General features: G+C 47.6%; 2 protein-coding genes across 36 annotated transcripts in view; one reads left to right on the forward strand and one right to left on the reverse strand.

Annotated features, from left to right (window-relative positions):
• The window catches only part of ARSG (arylsulfatase G), a 164,446-nt gene that overhangs the window by 132,965 nt on the left and 5,633 nt on the right, over window positions 1–25,848 (forward strand). For 11 of the 30 annotated variants that reach the window (XM_004459486.5, XM_058284613.1, XM_004459485.4 and 8 more), the window contains 4 exons: window positions 529–637; window positions 6,073–6,193; window positions 11,067–11,157; window positions 18,897–19,945. In XM_004459486.5, coding sequence (XP_004459543.1) covers window positions 529–637; window positions 6,073–6,193; window positions 11,067–11,157; window positions 18,897–19,189 — 614 coding nt within the window. In that variant the 3' untranslated portion in view covers window positions 19,190–19,945. Of the gene's footprint in view, window positions 1–528; window positions 638–746; window positions 905–1,861; window positions 1,979–4,331; window positions 4,602–5,073; window positions 5,328–6,072; window positions 6,194–11,066; window positions 11,158–18,896; window positions 19,946–25,848 lie in introns of those variants that run through there. The other 19 variants (XM_071210761.1, XM_058284611.1, XM_058284614.1 and 16 more) reach the window with 14 other exon arrangements.
• WIPI1 (WD repeat domain, phosphoinositide interacting 1) overlaps window positions 19,948–25,848 on the reverse strand; it is a 37,872-nt gene continuing 31,971 nt past the window's right edge. For 4 of the 6 annotated variants that reach the window (XM_071210777.1, XM_023589092.3, XM_058284617.2 and 1 more), the window contains 4 exons: window positions 25,535–25,699; window positions 24,701–24,808; window positions 23,891–24,009; window positions 19,948–20,475 (listed from right to left, as the gene is read on the reverse strand). In XM_071210777.1, coding sequence (XP_071066878.1) covers window positions 20,186–20,475; window positions 23,891–24,009; window positions 24,701–24,808; window positions 25,535–25,699 — 682 coding nt within the window. In that variant the 3' untranslated portion in view covers window positions 19,948–20,185. Of the gene's footprint in view, window positions 20,476–23,343; window positions 23,445–23,890; window positions 24,010–24,700; window positions 24,809–25,534; window positions 25,700–25,848 lie in introns of all 6 variants that reach the window. The other 2 variants (XM_004459481.5, XM_071210778.1) reach the window with 1 other exon arrangement.

Consider the following 25,848-nt stretch of genomic DNA (forward strand, 5'->3'; position numbering starts at 1 on the left):
TAAGAAGACAAACTTGTTTATTCAGCACGTGTTTGTTAAGCACCTGCTATGCCTCAGGTGCTGTTGGAGTGAAGGAGGCTGAGGAAGTCCTTGCTTTCCCCAGGTGGAGCCACACTTACTAAGCGAGTCATTAGCAAATGACAACATTTCAGGTGGTGAAAGTGCCGCAAAGAAAACCCACTGATGGGATTCCACATTCAGTATGAATCTGTTTACATACATAAAGTCCAACGGTTTGGCTACGTTAGGTCCGGGAAAAATAAAAGTATTGATTGAAAGGTATTAGCTATTGAGAGAAGTCACTGCTATGTTGGAATTATTGGAATCTCTGGGAGAGGGACTGTCCTCCCAGAGACCATCTCGGTGGAAAAGAAGTGCCGAGTCACTACCCTGGATGACCCGCCAGCCCCTCCCCTTCCCTCCCCCTCCCCCTCCCCCTCCCCTGCCTCCTCCACGATCCCACCCTGCTCCCTCCACAATTCAACCTCCACCCCCCTCATGACCAGGCTGCCCCTTCCCCTCTCACAGGGGGAAGCGCAGCCAAGCAGACCACCTGGGAGGCAGGACACCGGGTCCCGGCTCTGGCTTACTGGCCTGGCAGAGTTCCCGCCAACGTCACCAGCACGGCCTTGCTAAGGTAGGAGCCCCAAACCATCCTGAGACTTTGGGGTTTAGAGTGAGAAAAAGCCGGGTTGCTTGGGTGACCAGCGACCTCAGAAAGCTCCTCTATGCCGGCCTTTCTGCAGCGAGGGCTGGCTGGAAGCAGAGGGACCAGAGCAGGGAAGAGAACTTCGGGCAGCCCTGGGGACTGCCCACCTCGAGGGGTCTCGCTGCAGGAAGGCTGTTCAGAGGGAGGAAACCAGAAGGAAGAGACTCCAAGCCAAAAAGAAGGAGGTGTTCCCAGGTAGGAGCAAATCTCTGATGGGTGCAGCATGGATTTGCAGGTAGCTGACTGGCAGTTGGCCCGTAGGCAGTTTGCAGGAAGGGGGACCTTGCAAACAGAAGCTGCTGCTTGATCACAGGCTCAGAGGTTTTGGTCTGCTTAAAGCCCAATCTCCAAGGGCTCTTCACCATTAGCCATAGATGGATTCTGGCATAGGGAGCCTAGTGGAGCAGAGCTGGCTTCCCTGGCACCTGCCAGCACCCCCAGCATCCCCAGCGAGGAAAGGGTGAACACGTTGAGGGCCAAAGTAGGGAGTGGGCCGGCATGGCCCCTGGCAGCCCTGGGGCCCCAGGAAGTCCAGGTCAGCCCCGTGCAATCGGGAAGGGCAGTGCTGTCAGCGGGGGCCAGCAGGTGTGACAATAACAGCGCAGCCTGGAGCCTGTGATGTCAGGCTGGGAGGAGGGCCAGGCGGCCTGCTTCTTACAAGGCTGACTTGATGAAGTCAAGAGGGGCCAAGCGTCCTCGGGCTGGGTTGCACATGCACAAATAACTTGGCAGCCTCTTGAGTTACATGTCCCCAAACCAAATGCATGCTTCTCATTTGAGAATGGCATCGGCACCTGCCATCAGCCACAGTGCCACGGTTAAAACAGCATCACCTCGGGTAGAACTCGGGGCTTAGAGGTGGCACCTGATTAAGGGGCTAGTTTGGTGGCCCAAGGAAATGAGTCTTGGCCCAAAGTAACATTTGCTTGAGACCCCACAGGGAGAATTTTACCAAGACGATACCCAGTATATTTTATCAGGCCCTCTGAGGATATTTTTGGATGTTAAATTAGTCTGTGTTGTAGTAGGGAAGTTTGTCCCAGTAGAATGCACGCTCTTGCTATTTCCCCATGTGAAGCCGCGTAGAGAAAATGTGGGTGGAGCTTTCTTCCTGCCTGGACAGGCTGCTGTGTGTCTACTACCTTTTTCCAGAACTCCCCTAGGGTCTTGCTGTAAGAAGAAAGATCCTGACACTTGTAATTCCTGCTCTTGGGAACCTGACCAGACACGGCAGCTCCAAACTACGCGTTACCTAGTCCAACACTTCGTTCTCGGAGGGATAGAAAGTCTTTCCAGAGCAGAGATGATTCCCTGAAACCACCCAGAGCCAAGACCAGAGTCCCTGAAACCTAAATTCCAGTGGCCCCTAGAAACTGTGGGCATCAGGGAGCAGCCAAGCTGATGAATACCGTGCATACAGCAAAGCCAACTGTGTGGAGGGCGGGGGTCCACATGAATCCCTGCCCTTTCAGAGAGAGCCACTGTTAATATTTTGGTGTACACCTATGTGATGTAATAAGATTTAAAAATAGGCTTGCCCATGACTCCAAAGCCTGACAACAGTTGCAGAATGGAGAGAACTCATTTATTCAACGAGTATTTATTGTTGTGTCCAACTATGGGTCAAGCATTGTGCCAGGTCTTGGATGTAGCAATGAGGAAGTCAGACCCAAAGCCCTGCCACTGAGGCCGCCACTTACCCTCAGGAGGACAGAGCTTTGGCAGCTTGTGGGGAAAAGGTCTGGTGGTTTTAACCTAAAAGCAATGCAGGTTTCTCAACCTTGTGCTGTTGACATTTGGGGATCATTCTTTGCTTTGGGTGGGGCTGTCCCTTGCATCCTGGATGTTTGGCAGTATCCCTGGCCTCTTCCCACTAGACGGTACTAGCAACCACCCCTTCCCCAACTAGGACAACCAAAAAAGTCTCCAGATATTGCTGAACGCCCCTGGGGGGCAAACCCACCCTGGTTGAGAATGACGGCGCTACTGTAATTTCTCTTAGCCAAATATAGGCAGGTGGCAGGTGGGCCCAGCACATGAGCTGGGAGGCCCTGTCTCTGTCCCAAACAGAGGACCACTCTTTTGGTCCTAGATTAGGACATGTGAAGGGTGACCAGAATGCTACAGAGGAAACACTCTCACTTGGAAAAACAGCTGAAGGTGCTGTGCACCAGGGGGACGGGCCAGGCCTTTCGGCTGTCTTGGGGGCAGCCAGCCAGTCGCCTGGAGGGGGACTTGGCTGGTGCTGTACAGTCTTGAGACACAGAACCAGGCCCTGGAAGTAGATGCTACAAGGAGAGGAGGTTTGAGTCTGGGGGGTCCCAGTCTCACATGCCTTACGGGGTCCCCTCCTCTTCCTACATCTGGCATGGTGGGGAGTGGCTCACCCTCTCCCACTCCTGGCTCCTCTCTCTGCCCTCTAGTGATTTTCCTGGTGGGCACGTCCTGGCCCACAGGGAAACCCGTTTTCCCTGAAAATTGTTGATCTCCTAGAGGAACCTCCTGACGGGGGTCTGGGGAAAGTTGCTGAGTGAGATGTGGATGCAGGCCAGTCCCCCAAATCTTTGCACAGCTTAGACCAGGCTGGGATGAGTCAAGAGCTTGGGGTGGCTTGGGGAGAACAAGAAGGAATGAATTAATTTATTTATAACTGAACATGCATGAAGACATTTACAACTAAACACAAAATGAAACAACTAAATGCTAAAAAAGGACTGCTCCCCACGCCTGTGGGACAATTTCCCACTTGCACCGTCTGGAGGAAGTTCTCCAACCCTTCCCCAGCATCCCCTCACCCCTCTCACTTCTGTCCTCCGCCAGAAGGTCTCAGCTCTTAGGAAACGCCCTCCCTCCCCAGCCCCTCCCTTCACCCTAGGACATGCCCCACTCTGGGGCCACCCAGCACCTGGTGCCTCAATTCCAAGAAGCATGTGTCCTCAAGCCTGGGGCTGTTTGGTTTGGGGGCAGGTCCTTGGGTCCTTCTGCTCCCCGGGTTGCATACTGTGGGGTCCAGTGGCAGGGCACGAGTGCGTCCTCCCTGCCACTGGCCAGTCTCCTCTCCCAGGCTCCATGGGCAACTCCCTGGAGAAGAACAAAGGTGCACACATCCCACGAACAGCCCCAGAGCCTGGTCTGGCTGAAGCCAAACTTAGAAAAGAGATTTTCCTCAGGGTCACAGAACCTGCAGAGACGTCACCCTGCCCTCTCTGAGCACGGGAGCGACCTCAAACCTCTTCTTTCATGGGTGGGGCTCTTGGCCTTCCGGTCTCATCACCAGAAGAGGACCCATCGAAGTGGGGTTTTCTCCCTACAGAAGCCAGAGCCAACTGCTCCCATAGGCCCAGGAGGCGCAGTACTATTAAGAGCCAATGAAAATCATTTCATTTCTTTTAAAATCAGAAGAAAATATGAATGAACTTTTAGATTGAAGAAAATCATTTTATATGTAATATTCGTTGCCTCAAAACTAAACTTTTTTATGTGCATATATAATTTTTTACGGAGGAGGAGACCACGAAGGCCGCAGTGCCCCATTCCCTGAAGTCAGCTTGGCCCCCGTCCGAAGCATCCCAGTGAGCTGTGGAAACGTGGAAGTTGTTGATGTTTTCTTTGGTTTTTTCAGGACTGATTTCTTAGGTAGGGTTGGAGGTTTGCTGTGGCTCTGGGATCGGCTGCCCCCCGTACAGAAGGAAATGCGGCCTCAGAGCGCTGGACCGGCTGCCCCCGGAGGTGCTGAAGCCTCAGTTCTGGGCAAGAAGTTTCCTTCGTGCCCCTGGTGAACTAGGTACCTCGGAGGTTCCTACCGAACACAGACACTCCACGATTCTGTGAGCTTTAGCCTTAGTGCTGTTTTGCTAAGGATGCTAGAGGGGGGAAAAACTAAAGATGGAGTTGGGGGAAACAGAATACAGCCCCACATCTAACTTAGATCCTGTTTTTGTGACTCACCGATTTGACCCTTCTGTGATGCCCGCCGCCTCGCTGAGGGGTGCAATTTAGGAAAAGTGCAACTTAACAGCCCAAACCCCCGCAGCCCTCTCCCGATTTGCTGCAGGAACCGTGGGCTTTGGTCGGGTTTCTGGGCCATTCTGTCCTCTGAGAGTGCTCAGGCCACAGCCCTTGACCCTGCATTCACGTGGGATGCTCCTGGAGCGCGTATCTCAAGAGATAAGCCGCTAGCTACGTGGACTGTGAAAGCTGAAGGCAAACCAGAGACACTTTGTTCTGTGATCAACAGAGAGAGTCTGCGGGGTTGTAGGCAGGGCCCTGGAGCCGGGAAGGAGGCTGGCGCCGAGGAGTGGGGGAAGCCCGGCAGGCCCCTTCTGCAGCCCCACAGGTGACCCTGACACTCACTCTGTGCTCAGCCCGCAGGGTTTCCTTGGAAGGTCTAGCCTCACATCGGCCCTCCCCTCCTGGCTCCATCGAGTCCCACCGAGTCGCAGTTCCGCTGGCCCTTTATCACCAGCTCTGCTGACGGGGCAGCCCCACTGTTCTTGCCGAGCCGGTTTCCCTGATACGAGTGCAGCAGGTCGGGGAGTTCTGTGCTGTACAATGGGGTAAAATTGAACAACATGACTTTAAAAATAAAATGAAGTAAAATTTACGAAATACACCAAAACATTAACAAGAGTTGTCTTTGGGTGATGGGTGTTTTCGTGTTTTTCTCTTTTATGTTTATGCATGTTCTAATTTTTTCTACAGTAAATATATGCTATTTTGTATTGGGGAAAAAGAACTTTAGAAAAGGAGGGTAAAATGTTTCATGGATCATGGCATTCTAAACAAAGACTAACGATTTACTACGCAGAGACCCAGAGAAGGAGAAACAAAAAGTGAACATTTTTTGCAGGCACCTGTCACACATTGTTCCCTCTAGGTGAGTGGCTGGCATCTGGTTGGCAGCAGGTTGACCTTGTCAGATCTTAGATAGATTAGCAGTGGTGCTCCTAAGAATAATTATAACACAGATATTCAATGAGCACTTTCTCAGTGCCAGGCCTTAACCCACCTCAAGTTATTTTATCCACACAAGCACCCAGTGAGGCAGGCAGTTATTGTGCCCATTTTAGAGGATGGAAAACCAAGGCGACAAGAAACTAGATAGTGAAGACATGGCAGGGCAGGGATTTGAACCCAGCAACAGCTGGGCTGCAGTTGGGTTCTGACCCTCCACGCCTCTGTGCCTCTTGCTGGAGCAGAAACTGGTGTGGAACCTGAAGGAAAGACAGGCAGCAGAGTGGGCAGGCCACGGAGGAGGCCGTGGGTGCTTGGGCTGGCCTGGTTCAGGCAGTCTGACCACAGCACAGCCAGGGAGAGAGTGCCGGAGCAGCCTGAGGCCGACACTGTCTTTGTTCTTCCTGTAGTGTGCTGGACATCTTCCCCACCGTGGTGGCGCTTGCCCGGGCCAGCCTACCCCTCGGCCGGCACTTCGATGGTCTGGACGCCTCTAAGGTGCTCTTTGGCGGGCCGCAGCCTGGGCACAGGGTGAGTGCTCTTCAGCAGGCCATCTGCCAGCCTGCCCCGTGCGGGTAGAACCTCCCCTCAGGACGTGCATGCAAGTGGCCTGTTCCCACCAGCCTAAGACACCTCGAGGGGCGAATGCTTTGAGAGGAGCCTCTCTTCCCCTCCTCCTTGTCAATCCAGGTGTATATTTAACAGCTTGGCTTAGATTGGCTGGACCTTGGTGCTCCTTCCCTCTAATGTGTGATGAAACCTTTCACATGCATTTAATCTTCTGGCACACAGGAGGTGCTCTGTCCGTTTTTGTCTGGAGAGGGGCTGACTAGTTCTGTGACTCATTTGCAGTCGGGCTCCCTCATTAAACAGAAGCTTCCTGAGGGCAGGGCCCTCAGCCATTGCACTCACCACCGAATTCTCAGTGTGCCTAACACGATGCCTGGCATCCCGCTGGCATTCACTCCGCCTGAGTTGGATGAATGGACGAACGCGGGAGGGAAGGAGAGAAGGAAGGAGCGCCTCCTGGACGGCAGGGCAGCCAGGCGCTTCAGGGCCCTGACCTCACCCGCCTTCTCGAGGCTCAGCGCACGGTCTGCCGCCCGTTCTGGCCCAAGCAGCCCCCCACACGAGCTTTGGGCTGCAGTGCCCAGCGTCACTTCCTCAGTGGCCCTCCCCTCTTCCGTGTGCTCCGAAGGACCCTGCGGCAGTGATGGCCAGGAAACGTCAGGCCTCATGGCCTTTCCCTGTCATTTCCGTGTGTTTTCCTCTCACCAAAAGGAAGTGGCGGTGGGAGGGGGGAAGGGAGCTGGCGGTACACGGAGCCCCTTTGGCAGGCCTGAGAGCGCACGGCTCCCCTGTTAGGGACCCACACATCAAAGGGTTTATTTCTGTCTCCCCCGAGGGTCACATGGAAGTGACTCAGGGCTGCCCAAATGTGCTGGGGCCGGTGGCGTGGACGCTGCCCTCCCCGCCCAGCCTCCCCGGCGAGGTGGGCCACGGGTCCTCAGAGGGTCCATGGCGCTTCTGTGAACATTCAAGTCATTTTTAGGGCCTGTCAGATTATGCCTGAAATTTCCTCTGAAGCAGCCTGGGAATGTCTGATCCTCCAGATCGTCAGACCACCCCAGCTCCTCTCCCGAGCAGAGCCAGAAGATGGTTTCCGCCGCTAGGCTGGAAGTCAGCCTCGTGTGACCCTGGGGGGGGTAATCAAAGACGTCAGTGGAGAGATGCTCCTGAGTGTTTACTGCCATGGGTACCGAGGGAATAATTGGGGTCACCAGGAAGTGCTTCAAGGACTCTGGCTCCTTGACGTTGCAGCCCCGCCTGCCGAAGCCAGCTCCTTCTGCGCTGACTTCCGTTCTCAGGCGGGGGAGCCCGCTCGCCTGCACAGAGCGCAGCAGCCACTCGCCGCCTTCTGCAGACTCCGTGGGCCCTCCTCGGGGCTGACGGTTGTGGGTCTAGTGCGCGGTTTGGGGTTTTCCCATGAAGTGTGGAAACCCAGCTGGAGTCGCTGCTGATTTGCTCCCTGCCCCACACCCCATGGCCCAGAAGGAAAGAGCCTGCAGGTGGTGTCTTGGGGGTGTGAGCCCCCGGGCAGCCTCTGTGGCCAGGCCCAGCCCCTCTGTGCTGGACCCCAGCAGCGTCAACTGAAAACCCTTGAGATGAGCTAGTGGGGTCTGAGGGCTGGTGGGGGGTTCTTGGCCCTTAATCTGGTTTAGGTTTTTCTGGTGAGCCCTCTCGATGAGGAACATGAACAGGATTAGTCTCGAATTTGGAATGATTGTTGAGAAGGCTAGTAGGTAAAAATATTAGTGATTTCATATATGTGTATGTATGGATATGTACACACACGTATTTTTTAAGAAACCATTTAGTTGTGTTCTCCCTCAGATATGTCTTAGGTTACCTAGGATTCCAGTATGGGTCGGTTTAGAAGGTCGCCCCAGTTTCAAGCTCAAAATAACTCCAAGAATTTCAGTTCAAGACAACATGCAAATGCTTCTCAGTAACCGGAGTCTTCTCTATTTTGTAAAAGAAGTGACAGACGGGGAAACGGACTTTGGCCCAGTGGTTAGGGCGTCCGTCTACCATATGGGAGGTCCGCGGTTCAAACCCCGGGCCTCCTTGACCCATGTGGAGCTGGCCATGCGCAGTGCTGATGCGCGCAAGGAGTGCCCTGCCACGCAGGGGTGTCCCCCGCGTGGGGGAGCCCCACGCGCAAGGAGTGCGCCCGTGAGGAAAGCCGCCCAGCGTGAAAAGAAAGTGCAGCCTGCCCAGGAATGGCGCCGCCCACACTTCCCGTGCCACTGAGGACAACAGAAGTGGACAAAGAAACAAGACGCAGCAAATAGACACCAAGAACAGACAACCAGGGAAGGGGGGGAAATTAAATAAATAAATAAATCTTTAAAAAAAAAAAAAAGTGACAGACGGTTGAAGAGATGAAGCGACTGAGAGCCACGGCCCCCAGGCCACTGCCCTAGGCCCTCTCTTGCAAGGTATAATGGCAAGGAATGAGCTGTAAGTCTTCATACTGGATGGTCTGCCCATCCCCCACCACCGTCTAGCAGGGGACCGTCCTGCCTGTGATGTTCAAAATCAGCAACCACTGACGTGGTCGCCTACACTTGCATCTGCTGCCCTTTCACCTTTTGCTTCTGATCTTAGTAGGTTTGGAGCCAGGCGGAGAGGGCAGTTATGAAGAGAGAGATGAGAGCAGGGCAGAGGCCACTCCACCGTCAGGAGCCAAGCGTGCCCCTGTGCTTTCCTGACTCCCAGGTGGAAGCTGGAGGTTGTCACATCCCCCTATGGGCCAGTCATGTCTCAGCCCCAGGTTGTCATGACCAGGTCTAAAAACTGCCAATGAAGGGAAGACTTCCCTAATGCTCCGCATCTACCCAGCCCAGCGCAGGCTCGGCCTGCTGTGGGTCTCAGAATGCTTGGCACACCCCTCGTGGCCCTATGTCAGAGAAACTGGGTTTTCATCTCTGGAGCACCGATCACTTCTCTTAGGGAGGCCCCTAGTGGCGAGAGGCACCATCAGGAGTGGCTTGTAAACCACTGACCGCCTTCACCACCCCTTTTGGAGAGCAGGGCCACTCTGCTTCCCCACCGGGTGGGGTGAAGGCACCCGCCTGCTGGGCATGCCCTAAACACCTGCCTCCAGGACCTAACATAAGGAGACCTTGCACACCTCCAAAACAAAAGGGGATAGAGCAAAGCAAGCAAATGCACAGGTAAGGAAAGCTACTGAGAAAGCCCAGTATGTTTGCAGAGGATAAGGTCAGCTTTGAAATTTGGACCCAGTGTCTACAAAAGAAAGGTCTTGAACTTTGACACAGGTGTAAATTTGACACCCTCCTACCGATGTTGATACAGACAAGAATGCCTTAATCAGTTCAGTCTGCTTAACGGAATTTTAAAAAAGGCATATATGAGTTCTCCAAAACCCATCCACATCTCTGAGAAGGAGGGTATTCCAGTTTTGCCTCCTCCTGGGTTTTGGACCTTGCCTCTGGGCACGCTGGATGCCTATTCTGAACATGGGAGCCCACCCTAATGGAATTTCAGTTACTGAGACTCAAAATAGTATCAATGATTTGAACCAGCAAACCTTGACTCGCGTCTCCTGGATGTCTGGGTACATCATAGATCATTTGGCAAGAGGTTTTCCGAGTCTCCTGCTTCCTGCCTTCCCAAGAAGGAAACAAAACAGCCTCCTGCGGTGAGAGGCTTGGCTTTCTGCAGGGATGGAAGAAATGAGGGTTTTCGAGCGACGGCTTCTTTTCCTGTTTGGAAGGCGCCTCCCTGCCATCATGCTGGCATGCTCGGGGTCCTTGTGGGGTTGTCACGAGAGCACCGAAGTCATCAGGTGTGGGAGGAGCCCCGCCCTCAGGCGTCCTCCCAGTGCTGTGAAGCTTGAGGGGACAGCTGTTGACTCTCCAACAGATGTTTCTCATTTTTTATTTTTTAAAGCCCCATGGAAACTTTGAATCACACAAGCGCCTCTCCAGTGATATATAGGGTCGTGACTCATATCAGGGCAGACACATACTTCCAGCCCAAACTCACTGACCTACCAGGGACACTGGTCATTTCAGTTTTGCCCAAATCTTTCCCTTGGGAACCCTGACCTTTGCATTTCCCTTCTTGGGGGCGGGGGAGTGAGGAGAGGGTAATTCTTTCATCTCTGACCTGGCAAGGAAAGATGCCCTCAGTCCAAATAGAGTAGGACTGAGTCAAAGGTGAGGAGGAAATTGTTCTGAGGTTTGGTTCAAGTTCCCAAACCAGTCATACAGCGCTGGCCTCTTGCCTGATCTTTATCTTCTTATGCCATCTTTGTGCAAGTGGGAGTTATAAAATAGACTTGATGCTTCCGCAAAGAGGTCTGAGGGGTCCCTGCCCCAGAATCCCTGGAAATGTTTGTTAAACATGCAGATTCCCAGGCCCCATCCCCAACTCATAGAATTTAGACACTGGGGGGCAAGGCCCAGGCAAGGCTGACTCTACAGACGTGTGATGTGTGCGGTCACACGGAACCCCAAACTCTGCTCTGGTTTAAAGTGCGGCGGTGGCCGTCTTAAAATTCTCAGGTATTTTTGAACAAGGCGCCCTGCATTTTCCTTCCGCACTGGGCCCCGCAAATTAGGTAGCTTGTCCTGGCCCCAGGCCTCTGGCCTCCTCAGCAGGACCTTCCACCTGCTGGCCGAGCGCTGCCACCCATGCCGTTCCTCCGCCAGCACAGCAGCCGCTCCGCAGGCCACGGCGCCGGGGCCCTGGGCGGAGGCCTGGGCGCGCTGCAGGCCCGCGACTGCGCACGCGTGTGCGGGGTGGGAGCGGGCCAAAGCAGGCCGTGCCCCCGCGGAGTACCCAGCGTGGTTTCTGGTGAACCCCTCCTCAGGTGCTGTTTCACCCCAACAGTGGGGCGGCCGGAGAGGACGGAGCCCTGCAGACCGTCCGCCTGCAGCGCCACAAGGCCTTCTACGTCACGGGTGAGTGGGGGCCGCTCGGCTCGGCCTCCCGGAGGACGGCGCCCGCCCTGGGGTCCCGACTCTCCCCTGGCAGGGAGCCGCCCTCTGAAGGGGCCACCCGAGCCCCGCGCCTGGCAGCAGGGCCCAACACAAGTCCCCGGCCCCCACAAATCCTCAAGCGAGGGCTTCCTCCCTGTCGGCTCCACGCGGCCGCTGAGCGCGTTTCCACAGCCGCTCCGCCCCCTGGCGGGCTCTGCTTGCCGGCTGCGCTGGTCGCGACCTGGAAGTCTAGAGACACTTTCAAGTGTAATTTACTTAACAATAGACTGTTTCAGAAAATAGACTTTAGAGGTCTGTCTCGCACACCGACAGGGGACTCTCTGCTTCCTGGTTGTCTCTGTGACTGCCTTTCATGTATATTTTAGAAATGTGAGAGTGGGTCAGGATGGTTCTCAAAATCCTTCCGTGCCTCTTGCCACCAACTGAATTTGGCCCTCTCCGTCCTGGCCCCTCACCTTTCCTCCTTTAGTTCCCCAAGAGTTCTCCTCTTTGACCTCCATGTTAAAATCTTCCTCAGCTTTTAAGGACCCCAGTAAAATACCACCTTACTTAGAAAACTCCTTCTCACCTCCCCAGCTGGGCAGTTTAGGCGGATATTTATCACATTCTGCTCTATTGGGCAGCTATTTACATCCCCTACTGTTTTAAGTTCTTTAAACTGAGAGTTCTTTCAGCTCTTTAATCTTTGATGTCTTAAAGTGCCTGCCACAGTATTTTGCACCTAGTAGGGATCCAACTTTTTTTTTAATAAATGAAAAACAAAAAAGTAACAAAACAAAACAAATCTTGGGATCTGATGCAAATTCCAATTTGATTCAGTTATTTAGTATTAGAACTTTTCAAAGAATTATGTAATAAAGAACAAAAATTATTTTCCCTGAGTGTAAATAAATGAGCCCAAAGAACATGTGGTATAAAAACAAGTTCTTTTGAGTTCATAACTCGAGGGGTATTAAAACTGTCACAGGCATCTGTGATTCTCCAAAATCTAAAATGCAAACCAAAAAGATATTTGTTGTGCTTTCAGAGGAAAGGTTTCTAGATTAGGGTCCTTACATTGCATTAGTTAAGAGATATGGGATCACCAGGCTGAGTCGATTTCAGAATAACCCCACCCGAAACCCCCTGGCACTGCAGTAATGGAATCCTGAGTGTTACTATGAACTGAGAGGACTCTTTAAAATGATCACAATCAGGCAGGAATTGCACTACCCAGGGGGGGCTGGCCCTCTGAGGGTCACGTTCAAACTCCCAGGAAAATCAGGGTGTGGGTGACTGCACTCTCGAACCAGATCAGATGAAAATTCTGGATAGTATTAAACAGGGATGTATTTTGCTCCTTCCCTTTTCCCCTTATTAAGCATGCATCTAACTATTTAAAATTGCTTTTGATAAAGTGGATGAACTAACATCTACCACATTAGAGAAAGATTTGTGTCTTTGGTGGTGAGGATATGATTTTGTGGTCATAAACTAGGAGGGGCCTTAAAAGATACCTAGTATGTTTTGGTGTGTGGTGTAGAATTAAGGCACCTTATTGTTTTTCTTTTGTTAGGAATTTTTTTTTTTTAAAAAGATTTATTTATTTGTTTAATTTCCCCCCCTCCCCTGGTTGTCTGTTCTTGGTGTCTATTTGCTGCGTCTTGTTTCTTTGTCCACTTCTGTTGTCGTCAGCGGCACGGGAAGTGTGGGCGGCGCCATTCCTGGGCAGGCTGCTCTTTCTTTTCACGCTGGGCGGCTCTCCTCACGGGCGCACTCCTTGCGCGTGGGGCTCCCCCACGCGGGGGACACCCTTGCGTGGCACGGCACTCCTTGCGCGCATCAGCGCTGCGCATGGCCAGCTCCACACGGGTCAAGGAGGCCCGGGGTTTGAACCGCGGACCTCCCATATGGTAGACGGACGCCCTAACCACTGGGCCAAAGTCCGTTTCCCTTTTGTTAGGAATTAAGATGAACTTTACTTACAGTGAAATCCACAGATCGAAAATGTACAACCTGACAGGTTTTTATAAATGTGCATACCTGAATCTATAATCTGGGAATTAGCCTGATGGATTTTCAAATGTTAAACCAACTTTGCATTCCTGAATAAACTCCACTTAGGAGGTATTATTCTTTAACACATTGCTGGATTTGATTTGCTAAGAGTTTGTTAAAAACTTTTGCATCTATGTTCGTGAGAAGTATTGTTCTATAATTTTCCTTTCTTTTAATAATGTCTGTGTCAGAGTTTTGTATCAGGGTTTTGCCAGCCTCACAAACTGAGTTGGAAAGAATTCCCTTCTTTATTTTCTGAAAGGGCTTGTAGAAGATTGGCATTATTTCTTTCTTAAATGTTTGATTGAATTCACCAGTGAAACTGTTTGGTATGGAGATTTCTTGGTGGAAAATATTTTAATTATAAATTTAATTTGTTTAATAGATTATTCAGATATTCTATTTCTTGTATCAGCAAGGATACATTGTGTTTCTTCAAAGAATGTGTTCATTAATCTGAGTTGCCAAATTTGTTGGCTTACAATTTTTCCCAATATTCCTTTATTATCCTTTTACTCTTTTCAAAGAATCAACTTTTGGGTCTGTTTTATGAATTTATTTCTCTATTTTTTACTTCTACTTATTCTGAGTTTAATTTACTCTTTTTATAGCTTCCTAATGTGGAAATTTAGACAATTGATTTTAAACCTTGCTTATTTTCTAATACAAGCTTTTTATAGCTATAGATTTCCCTTTAAACCCTGTCTTTTCTGCATCTCACCAATTCTGATATGTTTTATTTCCATTATCATTCATGAATGATATGAAATTTTTTTCTAATTTCTTTCTTGACCCAGAAGTTATTTGGAAATGTGTGGCTTAATTTCCAAATTTTGGTACCTAGTTTCTATCTAATTTTTGTATTTTCTAATTTAATCTTATTGTGGTCAGAAAGCATACTCTGTAAGCTTACATTGTTCTGAAATTTGAGACTTATTGTAGGCCTAGCATATGCTCTATCTTGGTGAACATTCCACATGGTAGTGAAGTCAGTGGGCCTTCTGCAGTTCTTGGATGTATGTTATAGAAATATCAGTTAGGTCACGGTAGTCGACAGCTGTTCAGATCTTCTGAACTTTTTTTTTCTGGTTTTTCCATCTATTACTGAGAGAAAGGTATTAAAATCTCTACTTAGAATTGTGGATTTGTCTATATTTCCCTGTTGTTGTGTCTTCTTTATAAATTGATTCCTTTATCCTTTTGAATTATTCCTCTTTATATTGGTTCTCTGTGACTTGAAGTGTATATCTTATGAGATATTAATATAGCCATTCCACATGACTTCCATGGTATATCTTTTCTCTTTTATTTTCAACCCATCTTTTTTTATATTTAAAGTGAGTCTATTATAGCAAGCACATGGTTGAGTCTTGCTTTTTTAAATCCAGCTTGACAGTCTCTTTCTTTTAATTGGAGTGTTTAGTCCACTCCCTTTTTTTTATGTAAAAGCATGTCATCTGCAAATGGACTGGTACTTTTTTCTTTCAAATTTAGATGCTTTTTTATTTATTTTTCTTGCCTAATTTCCCTGGCTAGAAATTCCAATATAATGTTGAATAGAAATGGTAAGTGGAGACATCCTTGTCTTGTTTCTGATCAGGGGTAAGACTTTCAGTCTCGCACCACAAATTATGAGCGAGCTGTGGGTTTTTCATAGATGTTCTTCTTTTCAGGTAGAGGAAGTTCCCTTCTATTCCTACTTTATTGTTTATATCATGAAAGGGTATAAGATTTTGTCAAATGATTTTCACATCTATTATTATGTGGGCTTTCGGTTCTTTATTCTGTTAATGTGGTGTTTTGCAATGATTGATTTTCATATATTGAACCAACGTTGCATTGCTATGATAAATCCTGTTTGGTCATGGAGTATAATCCCTTTCATATGCTGCTGGATTCTGTTTGCTAGTATTTTTGTTGAGGATCTTTGCATCTATATTCATAAGGGATATTGGCCTGTAGTTTTCTTTCCTTGTGATGTCTTTGTCAGGCTTTTGTATCAGGATAATACTGGCTTCATAAGAATGAGTTAGGAAATGTTCTCTCCTCTTCTATTTGCTGGAATGTTTTGAGAATTATTGGTGCAAATTCTTTAAATGTTTGATAGAATTCACTAGTGAAGTCATCTGTTCCTGAACATTTTGATTACTATCTCAATCTCTACTTGTTATACATTTATTCAGATCTTCTATTTCTTCTTGAGTTGGTTTTGGTAATTTGTGTTCCTAGGAGTTTGTCTATATCATTAGGGTGCCTAATTTGTTGTTCAGAGTGTTTCCTTATAATCCTTTTATTTCAGTAGTTTTGGTTGTAATGTTCCCTCTTTCATTCCAGATTTTCCTAATTTGAGTCTTTTCTCTTTCCTTGTTCAGTCTAACTAAAGTCTTGTCAATTTCCAGCTGTTGCTTTTTTGGGGGGTCCCTGGAACACGCACAGTTCAGGAGTCAGCCAATGATTTGAGGAGAGTTTATATGCATATTTTGTGGCTTCCGCTCTGTTTTAGTTTCCCAGCTGCTAAAACAAACACCATACAATGAATTGTCTTAAATAATAGAAATTTATTGACTCATAGTTTTGAGGCTAGGAGAAGTCCAAAATCAAGGCATCAGCAAGTGATGCTTTCTCCCCAAACATTGCGGCATTCTGCGCCTGGCTGCCAGTGATCCTTAGTCCTGGGCTTTTCTGTCACATGGCAATGCATTTAGCGGTATCTTTTCTTTCTGTCCTGGGTTCCATTGTCTTCCAGTTCCTGGCTTCTCCCCATGGCTTCTCTCTCTGCTTCTAACAACTTATAGTCATATTGGATGTGGGCCCACCCTCATTCAGTTTGGGCATACCTTAACTCATAACATCTTCAAAGGTTCTGTTTACAGATGGGTTCACATCCACAGGGATTTTTTTTTTCTGGGGTATATAATTCCAAGCCACCACATGCTCTATGGTTCCTTCCTTCCCAGGATTTAACCCATCATTTTTTAGCTACTTCGGCAGCCCTGAACTCTGTCCTCTGATGAGTTCTAGTTGCCCCATGCAGGACAGACTGGGGAGTGCTCCCAAAGAAAAAACTTTAGAAGGTAAAAAATATGGACAGAACCCAGTGTGGCTCCCTTCTTTAAAAGGTTGAATCCCTTCCAGTTTTTGCTTGTCTTGATTATTTTCTAGTGCCTTCCATTGTTTTTTAAATATGGTGTTTAGAATTTTTTATCATTATCTATTGGAGGATTAATTCCATACAAGTTGAATTCCCTGAAGTGGAGATCCTCAATTTTTATACCAGAAATCAGTCCCAACTTTTGCTTGGATGATTGTTAAATCCCATGTCACAGCCCTTTACTGGCAATGAAGAATGGCCAAATACTTCTCCAAACTCTAGGGAAAGAGTATAGCTTTTTTGTTTTTCTGTTTGTTTGAGGTACTGGGGGCCAGGCATTGAACAAAGGACCTTGTATGTGGAAAGTCGGCACTCAACCACTGAGCCACATCAGCTCCCCTGATTTGGTGTTTTTGTTTGTTTTGCTTGTTGTTGTTTTTTTTAGGAGGCACTAGGAACTGAACCTGGGACCTCCCATGTGCAAAGCAGGTGCTCAACTGTTTGAGCCACTTCCATTCCCTGAAGACTATAGTTCTTACTCTCTGCTGAACAATCTGAATGTCAATCACAGGTGGAAAACCACTAATGGAAAGCTGCCTAAGGACTATGCAATCTACCCATCCTTACCAATAATTTAGATATTATTTCTGGCCAGATTGGAGCTGAAAGCTGCCTATTCAGGTGGTGTGGCCTTGGCCTCTGTAGATTTGCATTTGCTGAATTGCACTTTGCCATTATGGCCATTGACTCTAATGAAGGGTGTGGTAAGACCACAGCCGTGGTTTTCTGAAGGGTGCTGTGGAACACTGTATCTTAGAGAGTCCCCCTTAGGAGCAGCCAGTGGAGACATTTCTCTCAGACCTTAGTGCCAGAAAAAAAAAAACTCTGCTGTCCCTGAGTGATTGATAAGTTTTTATCTTATTAATGTTCAGCTGCTAAATGTGCAGTCCAAAGAAGGTGTACAGGAACTCTTATATTTCTGAGGTCTCTTCTTTGCTTTAATTCCTTTTGTTTATTCAATTATGTTATAGTCATTTTTATCAGTTATCTTAACTGCTTTTTGTATGGAAAGACAAAAAAATATAAGTCACCTGAATCATAAGAACCAAGGTTGTTTGGAGCCATCACCCTTAACATTTTTGTCACTATTTTGGGACAGAGTTAATAGTTTAAAACATGGACAGAACCCATACAAGAATCTCATCTCCAACCCAAAGTGAAATTACTTACCTTGCCTTGCCACCAAATTCACCAGCCTGGGTATCTTTGAGTATTCAAGAAATCAAATTCCGGGAAACGGACTTTGGCCCAGTGGTTAGGGCGTCCGTCTACCATATGGGAGGTCCGCGGTTCAAACCCCGGGCCTCCTTGACCCGTGTGGAGCTGGCCTATGCGCAGCGCTGATGCGCGCAAGGAGTGCCTTGCCACGCAAGGGTGCCCCCCGCGTGGGGGAGCCCCCCGCGCAAGGAGTGCGCCCGTGAGGAAAGCCGCCCAGCACGAAAGAAAGTGCAGCCTGCCCAGGAATGGCGCCGCCCACACTTCCCGTGCCGCTGACGACAACAGAAGCGGACAAAGAAACAAGACACAGCAAATAGACACCAAGAACAGACAACCAGGGGAGGGGGGTAAATTAAATAAATAAATAAATCTTAAAAAAAAAAAAAAAAAGAAATCAAATTCCTATGAACTAGAGTAGACTTACTGGTATTCTACTATAGACTTATTGTGATTCTAGCAGTGGAAGAACTTATATCTTTGATGTGGAGGCAGTGGCCACTGGAGGTTCTGAGGTCAGGGAGAGGGAAAATAGGTGTAATATGGGGGGGCATTTTCAGGACTTGGGAATTGTCCTGACTGGCACTGCAATGACTGATACAGGCCATTTTATCTTATACTCCTCAGAATTGTGTGGGGGAGAGTATAAACAAGCAATGTTTAATGTCAATGCTCCAAAATATATTCATCAATTGCAGGGACTGTACCACACTAATGAAGGATGTTGTTAATGGGGGTAAATGTGGGCGGTGTGGGGAGCAGGGCATATGGGAACCCCCTATATTTTTAATGTAACATTTATGTTATCTAAATATCTTTTTTAAAAAATTAAAAATGAAAAAAAAAATCAAATTTCCAAAAAGTCAAATTTACTCCTACATCTTTATGTCAGTATTGTGGGATGCAAAAATAAAACTGCTTAATAGAACATTTTAGATCTTAATGGGGGTTGGGGCTAATTGCAATTATATTAGGCAATTATAGTTTACTAGGACTCAGACCTTTTTTACAGTATTTTCCTCCAAAAGCCTAAGTACTATGTCAGTATTGCAGGGAAGGAATTAAAAAGATTTGAAATATTCTACTGGTGTTCCAATAAGAAATCCCAAAATCATTTTGGACAACAGGCAAATGAGCCAATAGATTCCCATAGTTGTTTCCTTGAAAGGGAGAGCAGTCATTTGAATATTCAAGTGCTTGCGTGTTAGATTTAATTTAAAATCAATCACAGCTCTCCTCTACAGCATAGGGCCAAAGGTAGAGTTAATGAGTTTATTTGTCATCACCTCCTCTCTAGGTGGAGCCAAAGCCTGCGATGGGAGCATTGGGCCTGAACAGCACCATAAACTCCCCCTTATTTTTAATCTAGAGGATGACATGGCAGAGGGCATGCCTCTAGAAAGAGGCAGTGCAGAATACCAGACCGTACTGCCCGAGGTCAGGAAGGTTCTGGCCGATGTCCTTCAAGACGTTGCTAATGACAACATCTCCAGCGCGGATTACTCTCAGGATCCTTCGGCAACCCCCTGCTGTAATCCCTGTCGAGTTGCTTGCCGCTGCCAAGCTGTATATCAGACGGGTTTTCCATGAGGAGGAATATTGAAAGGTTACATGGGGCTAGTTCTCTTCCAAACTTCAGTTTTGCCCTCTTGATGGTGACATATGCCACTGCTGTGCATACCCCATGCTGCCCCCGCCCCTGCCCCAGGCCAGCTGTGCCCTGACTCCGCTGGTGAGGACAGCTGTGCTGAGCTGGCTCGGGCAGCCTGGCGTGATGGAAAGTGCACAGGCTTTGGAATCAGACAGGTTCGAATCCCAGCTTTTGAACCTGGGCAATTATTTAACCTCTCAGAGTCTGCCTTGCAAGCTGATTCTGAGCGTAAATGCGGCAATATGTGAACACGCCCCGCACACTGCCTGGTGTGGAGGCAGACACTCACCGAGTGCTGGTTCCCTTCTTAGGGCCCCGGGGTGAATCTTAGCAGATTCATTCCAGCAGGTCTCCAGAGCAGTGCTGCTCCCTAATGGACACACAGATCACCTGGGTGTAATGTGGAAATGCAGATTCTGACTCAGTAGGTCTGTGGGGGTGGGGTGGGGAAAATATTGCATTTCTAGAAGCTTCTAGGGGATACCCTGAGTAACAAAGACCTAGACTAGACAAATTAGATGTGCTTCCAGCTCTCAGAGGTGAAGAGGCCACCAATAAGCCCATGCCCCTTCCCCTCCACCCCCTGCCATTTTTCAAAGGTCAGATGACTGTATTTTAAAGATTTTAGGCGTTCTTCCTGCCTCTGAAGCCCTCAAAGACATAAAATGAAATAAAAATAATTTCAAAACCTCAAAGATGCATTGCCATGATTTTATTATTAGTGTCCTAAATGGGACTCAAAGGTAATAAATGATTTATTCCAATCACTGCAAAAATATTTGCCTGGCTAAAATAGTTTCTTTCTATGTACGTAATGTACAAGAAATACAATTCAGAGATTTTCCTCTAAGTACATTTTTACACAGCATACATTTAAAAAGGATACCCCTTTTAATATACAATTCTGGTTATATACCAATAATGTTAGTTGGCATTCATGTAATCGTTTTAACATATTTTAAATAACATAATGGGTATACAATGTCTACCACGCCCCTGGCAACCAGGGCTGAGGAGAGTCTGGTGAGGAGTGAACCACACCCTGCGCCAGGCGGCTGAGCTCCGGGCCCCCTGCCCCCCTTCCTGCATACACAATCACACTCCATTCTTCCACCTTCCTTGTTTTCTCCAAAACCACCTGACAGGGGATGTCCTGATTTCTGAGGTGTGCGTCTCATCATGACTGCTTCGTTTTGCCCTTCTGATTTCCACGGCACAAGATTATCTACCAAAATCAAAACAGAATGGCCTTATTCTTTCCAGGAAGAGGCTGTTGGGCAGGTTGTATCATTAGCAGATCTGGGCCCTTGCAGGGTCAGTAGGGAGAGGGTGGGCACTGCAGAGCTTCTCCATCTGGCTATGGACTGACTCCACGCTCAGGACCACAGAAAACTCATCTTTTTAGGTGCAAGCTAGTATGACACAGTTTCAGGAAATACTATTTATAGGAAATGCATATGTGTGTACATGTATATATATTTATATGTTTATGTGCACTTTTTAAAGGCTCATCTTACTTGTAAACACAGACTGCTAAATCATGATTAAAAAGTCAGTAAAAACCCTTGGTCCCAATTCCCTTAATTTTGGTCACAAGATCAAGACTATTCTCAGAAAAGATGCCGACTTGTAAAGGTTGGCTTGTTCCTAAAACAAAAGCTGCTCATCCTCCCAAAGACAACATCTTTCTAAGGTATCAGAAAGGGTGACTTCTATTTTGCTTCATTGTTCTTGGAGCAAAGTAAATCCCAAGGAGATCCTGGATAGTGTCAGTATATTTATAAAAAAGGTCACTAGTGATGGCCCATGTGCTTAAGGCAAAGTTCCTGGTGGGATGTGTTGGATTTGAGCCCCTGATGTAGATTATCCACGCAAGCATATATTCATATTTAAAGGAGAAGTGATTTTTAACCAAGCCGAGTCTCCAAAATGCTTTTGCAACCCCAGAAGTTGTTAAAGAATGTGATTAAGAGTGCAATTCTAGACAAATACTTGCAACAGGCATGACGATTCAGAATAAAAGCAGAGACAGGAAGCTTTCTGGCATCTCTGGGCATGCACGGAGGCAGTCCATGTTGAGAGAGCCTCCAAGCAGCGCTCAGTCTTTAGACATTGTGGTGAGATGACGAAGCCTGCGTGTCACTGAGTCTCCTCGCCGGCCTGGCTGGAGGCTCAGGCAGGACTGGGCCTCCCGGTCCTTTGGATGACCCCCATACTAGCACCTGGCTCTGCACACAGGGGCTGCCCAACACTTGTGAGGTCTAACAGCCACCGTGGGGAGCCTGAGATCAACAGTGCCACTGGCAAGAAGTATTCTTTGTGCAGAAATAAAAATCCCTAAAGCAATTCAAATCCACATTTACTCATTTGGTCCTTGAAAGAAACAGGACAACTGGCAGAGCTTCCAGCATCGTTTAGGTAAAAGGCCTCCTGACAATTTTTAGCACTAGTTCTTACACATCTCCAACTTACACCAACAAACGGTTTACACAGATAACTGTTATCTTATACAAGTTTTCTGTGGCAAGAAACCACCTCCTAAGTGCCAATATCCAAAGTACCTCCATTCTGCAAAAATAAGAACTTGTGAGGTTTACTCTGATTATAATTAAGAACCTAATTAATAATTGAACAGTCTTTTATAGAAGTTTGAGCTTTTACCACACTTGCTGAGATGGAACCTAATGAGTGTCTGAGAAGCTGGTCACGTTCCTCCCCACAGCATCTGACTTAGTGAATGCTGCAGTTCCTGGATGATGCAACTTTAGGCAAGTAACTACCAGCTTTTGGGGACACCAAAAAAAAAAGAAAACCTTATGGATATTTGAGGCCTAGAACTCAAAGGCACATGGCTGGTTTATAAGTCGGCAGCAAGCCACCAGATTAATTTATAATTAGGATTTTTAAGAGCAACTGCTCTCCAACATGAAAAAATTAACTTGGCCTGTTGGCAATATATTTGGCAACCTACCTATTAAAAGCCAGAACTTGAAATGTCATGTAATAATCCACAGCCCCAAATGAAGCCAGGGGAAAATGGCAGCAGGTGCCCCAGTCGTGCACAAAGGAAAGGGTCCTGCAGCAGTTTGGTTTTTTTTTTTAGCTAAATATGCTTATAGGTTGCCCCATGGATCTGTAGGAGAAAGAAGCCACACCTGAGCTTCATTCTTTTGCAGACAGAACCTCAACTAACACAAAATAATGGTCAATAGAACACATTATATACCAAGACCTCATGGGCAGATAGCATCTTCTCTTCTCCGGCTCAGGGGGCTCAGCTCAGTTGGCTCTCCAGGTGTTGGCCTAAACACAGCCTCTGCTCTAGAAATGATTTTCTGGAAAGCTTTCTAGCTGAAGCTCACAGGAGGGATCTATGTCTTGCCCCAGATAGGAGCTTTAAGAATCAGAAGCCATGGAGGCTGGGTGCAGTTGTTAGAAGTCGAGCCTAGCACCCAGCCAGTTCTGCCTGGCCCCTGACCCCACCACCAGACAGCTGGGCAAGCCACTGGGAAGCCAGCTAAAAGTGCCAGGTGAGTTCACACACTGCAGCCTTGGCCCTGGCCTTCCCTGACTGTTTCTTAATAAGGGCCTGCTGCCACTGGGGAGGGTCAGTTCTGTCCCTTTGGAAGCCAGAGAGGTAGAGGTGAAAGCTCACTGGTGGGGGCAGCTCAGCTCATCCTGAACACGCAGCCCATCCCTGTAAAAGGATCACCTTTAGCACAACGGAGGCAGCATTCTTCAAAAGCATCTATTTTACAGATATAAGTTCCTACCTACGAGCAGCAAAGACAGTGCTACAGAAGCAAAGGTAAAGGATTCCAGCCTCCATATGCAGTGAAGCCAGCCACGGATTCCCTGGGTTAGTATTGGTTATTCTAATGCTGTCAGAATGTAGCATGACACTCAATGTCTAGCCTGTAGGATCTGAAGCACAAAGTACAATAAACCTTCTATGGTTTTCCGAATATTAGTGGAGAGGATTAGTTGTTAGAGATGAGAGAACAGAGAAAGTGACTTCGCCTCTCATAGGAGGTGAAGGGTTTCTTCCAAAGACACAGACTGAGCTGTTCTTCTAAGGATCCCTAATGCTCACAGGGGGGAATTCATTTTCATCATCAAGACACACTGGTCCCGTCGCAAACTCATGCTCAGGAATAACCTCTCCTCGGAGCGCCCCGCCGTCCTCAGAATAACCTGGAAACCAAGAATGACAAATGCCAGAAATGAAAGAAGCCATGAGCCAAGAGCAGGATCCTCAGAAAAATATAGTCCAAAAAAACCAGGGAGGCCGTCTTTGCCTCTGGACTGGACTGTGCTGAAGTGAGTCAAAATCCACCATGTGTGCTCTCCAAGCCGCTGCCACCTACCCATCCACCCCAGATGCCTAAAATCTTACACTTCTTCAGAATTCCCATAGCAGCAAAGAGTTAACGCTACTTGTTAGGGAAACAATCATCTTGTGCTATGCCCGCCCCACTGAAGGACCCAAGTTTAAGGGCTATAACCATGGCCTCACCTGTGAGAAAATAAATAATTCAGGGAGAATATGCCATCCATCAATAACAATGATGGGAAGGTCACTGTAGAAATATGTCCCCCTCCCACACTTCCCACACCGCTTGGTCCAGCTGGCTGCTCACCTGGCACCGTGGAGGCTGAAAATGTGCTTGGTCTGGCTACAGTTGCTGCATAAGACTGAGGTAATGAAGGCCTGAGGTCCTTTTCTTTATTCTCCTCTGTTGTTCCTGAGCCAAGCAAGCTAATTGCAACATTTGAGAAGGAAAGGAAGAAAAAAGAAATCACTGTGTGTCCAAAAAACCTTCACAAGAAAAAGCACTAGGAAGCACATGTTTGGCTACTTGGGTTTAAATTAGAGACCCATGGGTACATTACTAGGTCACCCAAGTGACCTTAAATTAGCAGAGGTCAATCACTTGACTTCAAAATGACCCACTTTTCTTATGTTTAAAAAAAACAAAGATTGGTCCTTTGCTATTCCTGGTACTCTCAAGCATGGGCACTAAGATATGTGAATAAGGAGGCATGGGGATGGGGGGCAGCTCACGATGCCATCCAGAGCAGGAAAAAAGGTGGCCTTGCACTTGGTTGCAGAAGTTAGGAGAACTTTTCATTCCACTCCAATGCAATCCAATCCATTGACTACATTTTTGAGCTCCCATTATATACTAGGGACTGTACTAGGAGCAAAGTCCAGCAGAAAGAGATTGTATTTTGAATGACACTCATGTTGGCACTTTTCCAGAACAATATGCCATGCTGAGGGTAGCTAACATAGGGCCCCACACAAAGCAACTGCCCACTAGAGGTCTGTCACTGAAACTGCTGAGGACGAAGCAAAAGCCTCGAAGCTGGTCACTGTTCTTGGCAAAGTGACAACTCTACACATCTAGCTTTTGAAAGGCTGTCTTTTTGAAAACTATTATCTTCACCTGTGCATCTTGATTAAAACACACTCTCCTCCATCCTGAGGATCCAAATTGTAGATGTAAAGGTGTCCACCAGATGAGGCAACTAACAGCCTTGGCAATTTCTGGATCCTAAAAGTCAAGGAAAACAAGAAGTGTGACCACAACAAAGATGGGCCACAGACTAGTCTCCACTGACAAAGTCTTGCTCATCTAGTGGTCAACAATTTTTCTCCTGTCATATGCAAATTCTTCACCCACTGATCCCAGGTTTCTGGCTATTTCTTTGCATTCTGCCACAGTTTTCTACCTTAAGGATGACTTACTGTCTAGAAACATAATTGCATGGATGAGATAAATTAATGTATGTAAAGATTCTTAATTCTTTGAAAAGCCTCTACCAACAAAAAACAGAAACAGAAAGGAGAAAAGTGCAAATTTAGCTCAGCATCTTTGCTGGTTAGTTTTACTTTCTAAATGTTTAAACTTCTTTAGTCTAGTATCAGCTTAGATAAGACATCTGTCAACCCTGTAGGTGTCTGAACCTAGAAAGTGGAACTAGAGGCTTTCTATATAGTTATATAAAAATAGGAATTGTTTTCAAGACAGTATCATCATAACCAAAAGATTAAAATACCCTTAGCTTCCAGCTAACCCCTGCAAATATGTATTAGGATCAACAAGAAAAAGCGCTGGTGGGACTGCAGGGCAGTAGGGTTTTGATGCTGTCCACCTTTTCTTCTTGCCTGTCTCCTCTTTTCTTTCTTCCTCGGAGTTTCAGAATTTTGTGCTTTGGGAAAACACATTTATAAAAGTTTATGGTTGATGCTTGTTTGGAAGGGGTGATACCATACGTACGTTGCCAGGGTGCAGATGTTCCTCTGCCCAGAGAAATTCAAGCGCCCGGTGGCAAAGGCCCTGTCCTGATTCATCATGTCGGACACCTGGGCGGGGAGGTAGTTGGTGGCAGCCATGAACATCTTTCCCACGTAGCCACTCCAGGTCGAAGGCTCTTCTGGTCGACTAGGGGAGCGACACACAGGCAAAGACGAGATTGAGCTGCGGGTGCTGGTATCTCTCCAATAATCTACACACCCAAGTGTAATTAGCTGCACTCACTGCCACAGGAAGAAACTGTGCCTTAGCATAACGTTCTGCCCACCCAGAACTCA

This window comes from Dasypus novemcinctus, chromosome 21 (genome assembly GCF_030445035.2).
Source record: "Dasypus novemcinctus isolate mDasNov1 chromosome 21, mDasNov1.1.hap2, whole genome shotgun sequence".
NCBI lineage: Eukaryota > Metazoa > Chordata > Mammalia > Cingulata > Dasypodidae > Dasypus > Dasypus novemcinctus.